General features: G+C 38.5%; 1 protein-coding gene across 1 annotated transcript in view; it reads right to left on the bottom strand.

Annotated features, from left to right (window-relative positions):
• POLA1 (DNA polymerase alpha 1, catalytic subunit) overlaps positions 1–14,645 on the bottom strand; it is a 295,880-nt gene that overhangs the window by 253,486 nt on the left and 27,749 nt on the right. Inside the window, exons 16-21 of the mRNA XM_040266631.1 lie at positions 11,714–11,798; positions 9,676–9,737; positions 7,539–7,628; positions 3,814–3,930; positions 2,468–2,643; positions 214–343 (exon numbers count right to left, since the gene is read on the bottom strand). Coding sequence (XP_040122565.1) covers positions 214–343; positions 2,468–2,643; positions 3,814–3,930; positions 7,539–7,628; positions 9,676–9,737; positions 11,714–11,798 — 660 coding nt within the window. The remainder of the gene's footprint in view (positions 1–213; positions 344–2,467; positions 2,644–3,813; positions 3,931–7,538; positions 7,629–9,675; positions 9,738–11,713; positions 11,799–14,645) is intronic.

Raw genomic sequence — 14,645 nt, forward strand, 5'->3', positions numbered from 1 at the left:
TCCTTATGTTCACTCAAATTTCAACATACTGCACCTGGCTTTCCTCCCCCTCTCCCAAGCAGTTCTTCATTTTACAAAAGAAGCCCAGCTTTCAAAATACAAGTTACTCATTTTATAAGCATGCATTTAGACTCATTATCATGTAACAACTACCCCAAGAAAACACTGGATCCAACAGGAAATGCTTTTTCCCCCTTTCTAAGTTAAATTTACCATAATGTTCCCAGCGATGTTAGTGATCTGCAATGCTAATGGAAGAACATTTAGCTCACACATGATCTGCAAAATGAACCTGGCATCTTTCCAGGTATGCTCCAACAGGTACAACAGATGAGAAGAGTCACTGTACAGAAAAGTAAGAATGAAACAGAATCAAGTAATTAAAAGAAACAATGATTAAAATTAGAATTTAATAAAGCATTACTAAAAATTTTTGGTTATGTAACTTCAGAGCAATGGCACCTCACATTGGAAACAATTTAAAATAAGGTCAGTATGAAATTAGGAATTCATTCATACCATTGATCCCAATGCCTTTCTCTAAAACAAACAAACAAATCACACTAAGATAAAGTTATATGTTAACTACAATCTGAAAACGCCCTAAATCCTTTCATTCATTTCATCCACTAAATATGTATTACATACCCACTCTATGCCAGACATTGTTCTAAATTCTGGCGGTGAACAAAAGAGACAAAAATTCCTATCCTTATGGGGGAGATAGAATACGACTTAAATTTTTAATATGTGGTATGTTAAATAAGGCTAAATGTTAAGAAGAAAAGTTAAGAAGGGAATATTAAGGGTCAAGAGCAGAGACAAAGTTTAGTTAGGGAACCAAGGAAGAGTCCACTGAGAATAAAGACCCACAAGAGGTGAGAGGGTAATTCTTTCAGATGGGTAAATCTGAGGGAAGAACATTCCAGGCAGACAGAACAGCACATTCAAAAAAAAATTTTAATTAAAAAAAAAGCATGCCCTAGTCTGAGCATAAATCTCGCAGTTCCAATATCAAGAACGAGACCAATGGCTGCAACACAGAGAATGATGGAGAATAAGAGAAGATAAGGACAGAGTTAATGGCAGAGAGACCCACTGTATAAGACCTTTTAAGTCAAAATAAGTGCTTTGGTTTTTACTCTGAATGAAACAGAAAGTCACTAGGAGACTTTAAGTACAGTGCCATATCCAACTTTACTTTAGCACAGGAACGCTCATTCCTGGGTTGAGAACAGACAACAAGGAGTCAAGGGCAAAAGCAAAGAAACAAGTAAGGAGGCTAATATAAGACCCAGTGACCCAGGAGAAAGAGGATAGTGGCTTGGACCAGGGTGGGTCCAAGTGAAGAGAAAAGAAGCGGCCAGATAGAGACATATTTTGAAGATGGAGCTGACAGGATTTCCTGATGCATGGAACATAAGATGTCAGAGAAAGGAATCATAGATGCCTCAGAGGTTCCAGGCTGAGGATGACTCCAGAGGTTTCCAGTGATACTAGAAAAGTAAGAGAAACAAGGAAGAGAAAGTCAGGAGCTCAGTTGTGGAACAGGCTGAGTTGGAGGCTCGTATCAGACATTAAGCAGAACAGGGAGGTAGAGACACGAGTCTGAATTCAGGGGAGACGTCCAAAGTGAAGATATACTCAGAGGAGGCATCAGCACCCACGTGGTACTGAAATTTCTGCAACTCGATGAGATCACCCAGGCAGGGAGCTCAGTCAGAAAGAGAAGCAGTTTGAGAACTCGGGAGGAACAGGCAGAAAAGAATGCAAAATGACCATAGGGGTAGGAGAAACCTTATGTAAGAAATAATCAAGCAAAAAGTTTCCATTATGCAAAATGAATTAAGTTCCAGAAATCTAATGTATAGCAATGTGATGACAGTGAATAATGTATTATACACATGAAACTTCCTAAGAGGAAGAAATCTTAAGTGTCCTCATCACAAAAAAGAAAAGAAAAAATTAGTGCTTGTGTGAGGTGATGAGTGTGTTAATTAGCTTAACTGTAATGATTTTTTCACAATGTATATCAAACATCAAGCTGTATACCTTAAATAAAATACAATTTTTATTTGTCAATTTGACCTCAACAAGGCTGGAAAAAAGAAGCAGCAATATCTCCAGATAATTGAATGACTTTTCAGATTTTATATTTCCAAAATATTTGCATTAATTTCTGAATTAATGAATTAAGGGTAGAAACCTAAATATCACATCAATTTCCAAACTGCTCTCAGGAAACATCAAGATGGTGTTAAATGAGGGAGATATTATGATAAAATTAGAATAATTCAAAAGGGAAAATAATTCACATCACTAAAGGAATGGAGATGTGATGCTGACATGAAGACAGACAATTTTCCCCTCCATAGCACCACATGCTCCTGTTCCTCCAGCCTAAGGATGATTCTGGCATCTCAGCTAATTTCAAGACAGAGAAATTCTGAAGCATCCAGGATCATACCTGTACATGTTTCGTATATTTTCAATTGGGATTACAATCCTTTCAGTTTTCAAAATCTGTTGAACAAGTTCAGATAAATGGTAGCTTTTACACCGAATCAGTTCCTTCGCCGAAATTTCCACATCACAGATCATTCGGCCACAGGTAGCATTTTTTTCACCAAATCCACTCCTGCCCTACAGGTGAGGACAAAAAGCAAATCCCATGGAAGAGCAGACACTGACATTTCGTTCTAACTTGATTTGAGGCTAGCCCCAAAACTACAATGATGAAACTTTCATTCTTCCATTCATGCATTCATTCAGCCATCATTCATATATTTTTAACATTGACTGTGTATCTGACACTGTTCTGGACACTCAGAATATAAGGGATAGATACAGCGGTTAGCAAAGTAGAAAAGATACCTGATCTCATTTGAAATATACAACTAAAAAAATTACATAATTTAAGGAGGTAATAAGTATATGGATAATAGAACATGGTGACGGGAACAAGGAATTTGCAGGAACTACATCTTAAATAGGGTGGTCAGGGTAGACCACACTGAGAAGATGCCATATAAAGAACTCTGAAGCGGGTAAGGAGTAAGCAATGCCAGCATCTGGATGATGTGTTAATAATGACTCTATTGTCTTAAAGAGATGAACAGGAAAAGAAGCAAGAGCACTGGCTCCCAACTCCAATCTGCAGCAGCAGAATTCTCTGGAGAATGTTACAAAAGGTACAGATTCCTAAGTTCTCTGATGAAGCAGCATTCTGGTTCACTGGTAAGATTTAAGTAAAGACTTCAAGCAAAGAGCAGTGTCAGAGTTTAGGAAATGAAGATGCTTCATCCAAAACCCACCACAAGCCCCCTTTATCAAGCAAGCAGGCAGAATGAAAAGGGACAAGCCTTCCAAAAGTCAGATGGGGCCTGAGTTCAAAATTATAGTTCTTGCCTTTACTAGCTCTAGGATCTTGAACAAGCTCTGTCCCCTCTGTGAGAATGTACCCCTAAACCTGCAATTGCTCAGAGAGAGGACAAATGTGCAGCCCACTCAGTGTCTGATCCCTCCCATTCTTCCTTCCCATCTCCTTCCTGAACCCCACAGCTGTTTCTTAGGGATGCCCAAGTGGAGCTAATAAGCAACGTGCTATCTCTAGATTCTAAAAGTTAAATTTTAAAATTACCAGTGGTTACTAATAAAATGCTGAATTTAAAGGAAATGGTGTTTAGTGCCAAAGTTAAAATGTCCTATCATAAGGCAACTGATTCCAAATCAAAAAAGCACAAGGTGCAACCTGGTAGCTACCCAATATACAGAAGCCAAAATAGAGACATAAGATTTGAAAATTATGATTACCCCAAGCTTCGGCATGTTGGATCGCTTCAGCCGGCCTATCTTGGACCAGAAAGGAACTTTGCACACATTAATTCTCTGCAGTAGCACTTCCAGTTCAAAACCATAAATATTATGACCCTAGTCAGAAAAAGAATGCAGCCAATAACATTATAAAAAACACAAATTAAAGGATTTATCATCATAATGCATAGAATTTCTCTGCCCTTTCTTTTTCTGGTCTCTAATTGAAGGCATCATGAGCTTACCTCCGACTGGGGTCCTTTCTTCTTCAGGAATTTATTCATCAGCAGCATTCATTAGCCTTGACATTAACAAGGCTGCTAAGCAGATTGCTGGAATAAACTTTATTTTATTCTAATTGATGCCAGGTTCATAGGATGTCTTTTAATTTGCAACTTACACCTCACAGTCTCTCAGGAAAATGCAAATTTTAATGTCCCATACTTTTCAGGTCATCAGTAGAAGCTGTATTCAAATAATTTCATTTTACTTCCTTAACAACCAAGAACCCAGCTATGTTGTATGACAGTTTACATAGACTTCTTAGAAAACTCGGGAAGTACATCCAGTTTCTTCTTAAAGAACTGAGTTCTAACACAACTGATTTTGACTTTTAATCAACATGCAACAAAATAAACAGATATCACTCTATAGTTCAAATAAGAAACTTGTTAAAAACACTGAAACAAAACTATCCTGAATAAAAAAAAAACCTCAAAAAGATAACCATATTTTCCAAGTCTGTACTAATAATTTCCATCATGTGAATTATGCTTATTCTAGACTGGGAAAGACAAGAGATCTCTTCAAGAAAATTAGAGATAGCAAGGGAACATTTCATGCAAAGATGGGCTCAATAAAGGACAGAAATGGTATGGACCTAACAGAAGCAGAAGATATTAAGAAGAGGTAGCAAGAATACACAGAAGAACTGCACAAAAAAAGAGCTTCACAACCCAGATAATCACGATGGTGTGATCACTCACCTACACCCAGACATCCTGGAGTGTGAAGTCAAGTGGGCCTTAGGAAGTATCACTACTAACAAAGCTACTGGACGTGATGGAATTCCAGTTGAGCTATTTCAAATCCTAAAAGATGATGCTCTGAAGGTGCTGCACCCAATAAGCCAGCAAATTTGGAAAACTCAGCAGTGGCCACAGGACTGGAAAAGGTCAGTTTTCATTCCAATCCCAAAGAAAGGCAATGCCAAAGAATGCTCAAATTACAGCACAATTGCACTCATCTCACACACTAGTAAAGTAATGCTCAAAATTCTCCAAGCTAGGCTTCAGCAGTACGTGAACCGTGAACTTCCAGATGTTCAAGCTGGTTTTAGAAAAGGCAGAAGAACCAGAGATCAAATTGCCAACATGCGCTGGATCATCAAAAAAGCAAGAGAGTTCCAGAAAAACATCTATTTCTGCTTTATTGACTATGCCAAAGCCTTTGACTGTGTGGATCACGAGAAACTGGAAAATTCTGAAAGAGATGCGAATACCAGATCACCTGACCTGCCTCTTGAGAAACCTATATGCAGGTCAGGAAGCAACAGTTAGAACTGGACATGGAACAACAGACTGGTTCCAAATAGGAAAAGGAGTACGTCAAGGCTGTATATTGTCACCCTGCTTATTTAACTTATATGCAGAGTACATCATGAGAAACGCTGGGCTTGAGGAAGCACAAGCTGGAATCAAGATTGCTGGGAGAAATATCAATAACCTCAGATATGCACATGACATCACCCTTATGGCAGAAAGTGAATTAGAACTAAAGAGCCTTTTCATGAAACTGAAAGAGGAGAGTGAAAAAGTTGGCTTAAAACTCAACATTCCAAAAACTAAGATCATGGCATCCGGTCCCATCACTTCATGGCAAACAGATGGGGAAACAGTGGAAACAGTGTTAGACTTTATTTTGGGGGGGCTCCAAAATCACTGCAGATGGTGACTGCAGCCATGAAATTAAAAGACGCTTACTCCTTGGAAGAAAAGTTATGACCAACCTAGATAGCATATTCAAAAGCAGAGACATTACTGTCAACAGTATGGATGTGAGAGTTGGACTATAAAGAAGCTGAGTGCTGATGCTTTTGAACTGTGGTGTTGGAGAAGACTCTTGAGAGTCCCTTGGACTGCAAGGAGATCCAACCAATCAATCGCAAAGGAAATCAGTCCTGGGTGTTCATTGGAAGAACTGATGTTGAGGCTGAAACTCTAATATTTTGGCCACCTGATGCGAAGAGCTGACTCATTTGAAAAGACCCTGATGTTGGGAAAGATTGAAGGCAGGAGGAGAATGGGATAACAGAGGATGAGATGGTTAGATGGCATCACCGACTCAATGGACATGAGTCTGGGTAAACTCCGGGAGTTGGTGATGGACAGGGAGGCCTGGCGTGCTGCAGTTCATAGGGTCGCAAAGAGTCGGACATGACTGAGTGACTGAACCAAACTAGCAAAATAAACTATATGAAGTTTAAAATCAACTAACAAACAGATTTACTTGTTATTAATTTTAATTAAAGATACATACCACTATATTGATGGTAAGTTTGTCTATTAAACTCAGAGACCCAAAGGACACGAGCAAGTCTCATTTCCAAATTCTCATGCCTGGGATTAGGAACTCAAACTCATGTTAGGATTCTTTCATTCTGGTTCGGATTTCTCAAAGTCTCGGCTCTAATACCCTAAGGCAGGCCAACTACCCCTAGATACCATGATGTCTCCTTGGGGCTCAAGAGGGAGAATGCTAGTAGGTTGGATGTAGGCCTGGTGCTGAGCCAGAAGACCGCACAAGGGCACCATGGACAGAATCTTCCTAGCGCTTTCAAGATGGGTCTTGAAAGATTGTTAGGGAAGCAGGTACAGAGACACTGGTAACAATCTATAGGCTCTCAGTACCTCATCCAGAAAGGGGTTCAAGAACAAAAATGAACACAGAAATGTATGGCAAACATTTCTCACAAGGCTTCCATGTAACTAAATTACTGCTATTACACTTAAAATACAGGCATTTATATTGCTTCCCTCCAAAAATCCCAAAAGCATGGTATAATTTGACTGCTCTATTAACCCAAGACAAAAGGCAGAACTCCTATCAAGGCATCTACAACCTAAGTCCTAAAACCTATGTTTAGAGGAAACAAAGCACAATGTTGTTTTAGGGCTCTTTGGAACTGGGGCAAAGAACTCAATGAATTACTTTATGACCTCTTATTAGTTAGTAGGAGCATATTCAGTCGTCAAGATAAAAAAAGACTCCTAGCCATGATCTCTCCAAAGAATATGTCACAGACACCCACTGGGCTCATAAAATTAAAATACTTAAATTTGGGGGATATGCACCAAACCAAAGAAATTCACTCCTGTGACCACTATACAGCTGGGCCTCTATGCCAAAATTTTGAAGCTATTAACAGTTGACATGAGTTTACTTTTCTTCCAGGCAGCTCTCTAACTGTAAGTAACAGGAGTATCCTAAACTTCAAGAGTAATTCATGAGTTGCTTTTCTATTAGAGGGAAAAAAAAAAACTACCCTGTAGTAGGCTGGGGTTTTTCTCCTTTCTGTTAGCAGAAAGTAGACGAATTCCTACCCATACACAAGGTCACTTCACTCTGAAAAGATTCTCTGTTGCTCAAAAAGTTCCAATCAAGGCACACTGAAAAGAACTAAAGAATCAAGAGCTTCACCAAGACATGATCAAAGATCTACTTACCACAATGATATCAGGATCAATTTTGTGAACTTTTGCAAGGAAACAACCTAGTAGTGTTCTTTCCGTGGCAGCAACCTCAACCTTCACATTCTGTTAGAGAAAAACATACCAGTCACTTATCTTTACTCTCAAGTACTAGTCCCTGGCTTCCTGCTTAAGCATGGTAAGATTGCTTAGGGTTTAAAAGAAAAAACCATCCATTTCAAAACAAAATGCGGCAATGAAATTCCTGATTCTAGATTTCACAGTAATACTTGCACAAAAATCTCTGAGGAGCACATTCTGCTAATAAGCATGTGAATGAAGCAAGATTTTAAGTACTGAGCACTATCAAGTGCAGAAATGTCCCTCCACAGGGACATGCTTGTGCATCTGGACACATTTTATAGCATAAGAATCAGAGAACCTATCAAAACATTATTTAATTTCCTATATAATTCCTGGTAGACTTTGCTATTTATGTATTTACCACATAGAGAGATCCCAAGGACTGTAGAAATTAATCCCAAATAGCAGTATAAAAACCCAGAAATAAGAAACTAGACTAAAAACAAACATACATGTAAGAACTACAAGCGTCTTAAGCATAAATAAAACCTAACTACACACAAAAGGCTTCCACAACTCAACAGAAATCAGGTATTCAAAAGATGCACTTTATTAAGACTTAAGTTGATGGCTATGTTTTCTACAACTAGCTCAGCTAAAAAAATGTCAGTTTGACTCTAATGGAATTTTCCTAGATTTTACTTACTAATTCAGGGCACTTTACAAATAACAGCCTGATCCAATAGTACCCCCAGACTACTGGACTTCTCAAACTTTAAAGTAAGTGGAACCCAGTAAGATTGCTATTAATTTTGTCAAGTGAAGACATTAGAAAAACAAAATAACCTACAAATTTACCAACACAGGCATTTCATAAAGGAAAAAACATACTCTCCAAAAATGAAATTCTTTATATTGAATACATTTACTTTTATGAAGTCTGTCAGACTTTATTTTTGGGGGCTCCAAAATCACTGCAGATGGTGACTTCAGCCATGAAATTAAAAGACGCTTACTCCTTGGAAGAAAAGTTATGACCAACCTAGATAGCATATTAAAAAGCAGAGACATTACTTTGCCAACAAAGGTCCATCTAGTCAAAGCTATGGTTTTTCTAGTAGTCATGTATGGATGTGAGAGTTGGACTATAAAGAAAGCTGAGCACCAAAGAATTGATGCTTTTGAACTGTGGTGTTGGAGGAGATTCTTCAAAGTCCCTTGGACAGCAAGGAGATCCAACCAGTCCATCCTAAAGGAAATCAGTCCCGAATATTCATTGGAAGGACTGATGCTGAAGCTGAAACTCCAATACTTGGGCTACCTGGTTGGAAGAACTGACTCATGTGAAAAGACCCTGATGCTGGGAAAGACTGAGGGCAGGAGGAGAAGGGGACAACCGAGGATGAGATGGTTGGCTGGCATCACCGACTCAATAGACATGAATTTGAGTAGACTCCAGGAGTTGATGATGGGCAGGGAGGCCTAGCGTGCTACAGTCCAGACATGACTGAGCAACTGAACTGAACTTTTATGAAAACCTCATATTATACTACTCCCCCCAGCCTCACCATTTTAAGGATCCATGAAAACTTCTTCATGGAGTACACTGGAACCTTAGAGATCACTAATCAAATATAGCCATCCCACAACAACCTTCCCAATAAATGTCACCTTTAATATCCACAGCATCCTCAACTTCTCTTAACTTCCTTCCAGCTAGTGAGGTGAGGGTGAGAGGATAGGGCAGGCTTTAGCCAATACTTACCCCAAACAGTAATCAAGTCATCATGCAATTTTGGAAAAGCTTCCAATTAATCTATCTGAAGGAGGGTTTGAGACCCTCATCTATTAATAAGGTGTCAAATCCTATTATTTCTAGGAGGTAAAACATTTAAACACTGTTAAATGTTTTCAGTTTTAAACTTCTAATACATTTTTAATGGGTTAATGCCATAGTCCAATCTAACATGAATAGGTCTAACAAATTAACACAGAAAACAGCTTATTTCTACTAATCCACAGCATTCTCTTCTCTTTTTAAACAAATAGATATTTCATGTTTAAAAGGAATAAATAATGAATTCTTTACCTTTTCTTTAATGCTTTCTTTGAAATCATATGGAAAAATGCAGTCCTTTGGTTTAGACACAACTGTAAAAAGGAAAAAAATAAAGATTCTAACACCTGTCTTCATCCAATTTCAAGTACACATACACAGAATGTCTCTGAATGGAAACCGTCTCTATATAAATTCTCCTTAATGTCTAAAGAATCACCAAAACAAACTATCCTAAAACTCATATGGAACTACATTAGACCTTGAATAGCCAAAGCAAACTTGAGAAAGAACAAAGCAGGAGGCACCACATACCTTGATTTCAAACTATATTACAAAGCTACAGTATGAAAACAGTATGGTACAGGCATAAAAACAGACATATAGAACAATGGAACAAAATAGAGAGCCCAGAAATAAACTTAACATAGTGCATAACATAGTCAATTAATTTATGACAAAGGAGCCAAGACTATACAATAGAGAAAGGACAATCTCTTCAAAAAAGTACGTTGGGAAAACTAGACAGCCATACACAAAACAATTAAAAACTGAACCACTACCTTATACCATACACAAAAAACTAACTCAAAATGGATTAAAAACCTGAATACAAGACCAGAAACCATATAACTCCTAGAAAAAAACATAGGCAGTAAGCTCCTTGACATCAGTCTTAGCAATGACTTTTTGGATTTGACACCAAAACCAAAGGCACCAAAAGCAAAAATAAACAAGTAGGACTACACCAAGGTACAAAGTTCTACACATCAAAAGAAACCATCAACAAGATGCAAAGGCAACCCACCGAATGGGAGAAAATATTTGCAAATCATCTGATAAGGCATTAATATCCAACATATATATATATTTTAAATGCATATAACAAAAAAAATAATCAAAAAATGGGCAGAAGAGCTGAATAGCCATTATACAGATGGACACCAGGTACAGGAAAGGATACTCAACACCACAAATCATCAGAGAAATTCAAAACCACAATGAGATGTTACCCCACACCTGTTAGAAATGTAATTATCAAAAAGAGAGGAGATAACAAGTGTTGTGAAAAGGAAATCCTTGTGCACAGTTGGTGGGAATCTAAACTGATATAGTCATGGTGGAAAACAGTATGGAGTTTCCTCCAAAACGTAAAAACAGAACAACCATATAATCCAGCAATTCCACTTCTGAGTATTTATCTGAAAATAATGAAAACAGCAACTTGTCATTTGCAAGAACACAGATGGATCTAGAGAGCATTGTGCTAAGAGAAATAAGACAGAGAAAAATAAATATATGATCTCACTTAAATGTGGATTCAAAAAACAAAAGAAAATGATAAAAATGAGCTCATAGATACAGAAAACAGACAGTGGTAGAGTGCGAGGGGGTTGCATGAAACAGGTGAAGGGTACAATTAGTAATAAACTAAAAAAGCCCTGGGTGTGTAATGTACAGCATGGTGACTACAGTTAATAATCCTGTACAGTGTAATTGAAAGTTGCTAAAAGAGAAAATCGCAGAAGTTCTCATCACAAAGGGAAAAAAATTCTAACTACAGTGATAGACGTTAATGAGACTTATTGTAGTGATCATTTTGCTACATGTACAAATATGGCATCATTATGTTATACATCTGAAACTAACTCTACATGTCAGTTATACCTCAATTTTCTAAGTTTATAAAAGAGTAAATCTTAAAAGAATAGACAAATACATAAGAGTATGATAAATTTAGAGTATGGGATTAATAAACTACCATGCATAAAACAGATCAGCAACAAGGATTTACTGCGTAACACAGAAAATTATGTCAAATATCTTATAATAACCTATAATAGAAAATAATCTGAAAAGATATATATATGTAAAAGTGTATCTTCTTATACACCTGAAATTAACACAATATTGCAAATCAACTATACTTCAATGTAAAAAAAAATTTGCTTAGCAGTATAAACTAGTTACCCTTGAAAATATTTTTTTGAAGTTACTGACCAACAGCTGGAGAAAAAAACAAGAAAAACAAAAATTAAGCCATTAGTAAACCAGCTTAAAAAATACATACCGCAGAAGTGTGACTGAAAGGGAGGCTGTGGGGGTGCTTTATCTAATGCAAAGCTGTGATGGACCAACGCTGATACAGCAATAATCTGCAGAAAAGAAAATTACTTATCAGACGCCTACTATGTCGTCTGCATTCTCACCAAAACCACCAAGAACATAAAAAGATATAGATTTTAATCCATAAGAATATTTTAACTTTTATTACGAAAGTATTTAAATAAAAAATTAAATAATAAAATCAACTCTCATACTCATCGTCCAGCTTAAATTAACAACTCATAAATGGCCCTAACCCACATTATTTTGAAGCAAAATCCATACCTATCACTTTATCCAGAAATAATTCAGCAGTTTCTCATATATGAATAATGTTTCTCAACCTCAGCACTGTGGACATTTTAGGCCAAATAATTCTGTTCTTGGGGCCGCTCTGTGCATTGTGGGAAATTTAGCTCCCCTGGCTGCCAACAGCATCACTCCCCACTCCCCAGGCTCCATGTTGTGACAATCAAAACTGCCCAAGACATGGCCAAAAGTCCCCTGGAGGGTTAAAATCGCACCCAGTTGACTGTCTTTAAAATAGTTTTTTTCATATGCAATACAATCATGCCAGCTAAGTCAATAAACAGTGATTCCTTGAAAGTGAAAATGAAGTTGCTCAGTCACATTCAACACTTTACGACCCCTTGGGACTGTAGTTCGTGGAATTCTCCAGGCAAGAATACTGGAGTGGGTAGCCTTTCCTTTCTCCAGGGGATCTTCCCAACTCAGGGATCGAACCCAGGTCTCCCGCATTGCAGGTGGATCCTTTACCAGCTGAGCCACCAGGGAAAGCCAAGAATACTGGAGTGGGTGGCTTATGCCTTCTCCAGGGGATCTTCCTGACCCAGGAACTGAAGTGGGCTCTCCTGCATTGCAGGTGAATTCTTTACCAACTGAGCTATCAGGGAAGCCCTGATAAAATATCCTGGCAGGATTCAAATTCTTGTGTCTTCCCCACTTTCTCAACTGTATTTATCAACATACTTTGCAACTGGTTGACATGTAATAAAACTGTCTCAGCACAACTCCTCCCCATCTATTCAGTCCAGTTCAGCTCAGTCACTCAGTCGTGTCCGACTCTTTGAGACCCCATGAATCATAGCACGCCAGGCCTCCCTGTCCATCACCAACTCCCGGAGTTCACTCAAACTCATGTCTATCATGTTGGTGATGCCATCCAGCCATCTCATCCTCTGTTGTCCCCTTCTCCTCCTGCCCCTAATTCCTCACAGCATCAGAGTCTTTTTCAATGAGTCCACTCTTCACATGAGATGGCCAAAGTACTGGAGTTTCAGCTTCAGCATCAGTCCTTCCAATGAACAGCCAGGACTGATCTCCTTCAGAATGGACTGGTTGGATCTCCTTGCAGTCCAAGGGACTCTCAAGAGTCTTCTCCGACACCACAGTTCAAAAGCATCAATTCTTTGGCACTCAGCTTTCTTCACAGTCTAACTCTCACATCCATACATGACTACAGGAAAAACCATACCCTTGACTAGACGGACCTTTGTTGGCAAAGTAACGTCTCTGCTTTTGAATATGCTGTCTAGGTTGGTCATAACCTTCCTTCCAAGGAGTAAGCGTCTTTTAATTTCATGGCTGCAATCACCATCTGCAGTGATTTTGGAGCCCAAAAAAATAAAGTCTGACACTGTTTCCACTGCTTCCCCATCTATTTCCCATGAAGTGATGGGACCGGATGCCATGATCTTCATTTTCTGAATGTTGAGCTTTAAGCCAACTTTTTCACTCTCCTCTTTCACTTTCATCAAGAGGCTCTTTAGTTCCTCTTCACTTTCTGCCATAAGGGTGGTGTCATCTGCATATCTGAGGTTATTGATATTTCTCCCGGCAATCTTGATTCCAGCTTGTGCTTCCTCCAGCCCAGCGTTTCTCATGATGTACTCTGCATATAAGTTAAATAAACAGGGTGACAATATACAGCCTTGATGTACTCCTTTTACAATTTGGAACCAGTCTGTTGTTTCATGTTCAGTTCTAACTGTTGCTTCCTGACCTGCATACAGGTTTCTCAAGAGGCAGGTCAGGTGGTCTGGTATGCCCATCTCTTTCAGAATTTTCCACAGTTTATTGTGATCCACACAGTCAAAGGCTTTGGCATAGTCAATAAAGCAGAAAAAGATGTTTTTCTGGAACTCTCTTGCTTTTTCCATGATCAAGCGCATGTTGGCAATTTGATCTCTGGTTCCTCTGCCTTTTCTAAAACCAGCTTGAACATCAGGAAGTTCACAGTTCACGTACTGCTGAAGCCTAGCTTGGAGAATTTTGAGCATTATTTTACTAGCATGTGAGATGAGTGCAATTGTGTGGTAGTTTGAGCATTCTTTGGCATTGCCTTTCTTTGGAATTGGAGTGAAAACTGACCTTTTCCAGTCCTGTGGCCACTGCTGAGTTTTCCAAATTTGCTGGCATATTGAGTGCAGCACTTTCACAGCATCATCTTTCAGGATTTGAAATAGCTCAACTGGAACTCCATCACCTCCACTAGCTTTGTGCGTAGTGATGCTTTCTAAGGCCCACTTTCCTTCACATTCCAGGATGTCTGGCTCTAGGTGAGTGAACACACCATCATGATTTTCTGGGTCATGAAGCTCTTTTCTGTACAGTTCTTCTGTGTATTCTTTCCACCTCTTCTTAATATCTTCTGCTTCTGTTACTTCTCTATAATTTATTTGTTGAAGAAACTAGGTTGCTTTATCCCATAGTGTCCCCTATTATAAATTCTGCTGCTTGTATCCCAAGAATGTCATTTAACATGTTCCTGTTTCTGTACTGCCTGTATATTCATATTTATAATTGAAGGCTTAATCAAAACCTGATTCAATTTTTGGCAAGAATTCTTTGGAGTTGCTACTGATCATCATGGACTA

This window comes from Oryx dammah, unplaced genomic scaffold (genome assembly GCF_014754425.2).
Source record: "Oryx dammah isolate SB20612 unplaced genomic scaffold, SCBI_Odam_1.1 HiC_scaffold_23, whole genome shotgun sequence".
NCBI classification, from domain to species: domain Eukaryota; kingdom Metazoa; phylum Chordata; class Mammalia; order Artiodactyla; family Bovidae; genus Oryx; species Oryx dammah.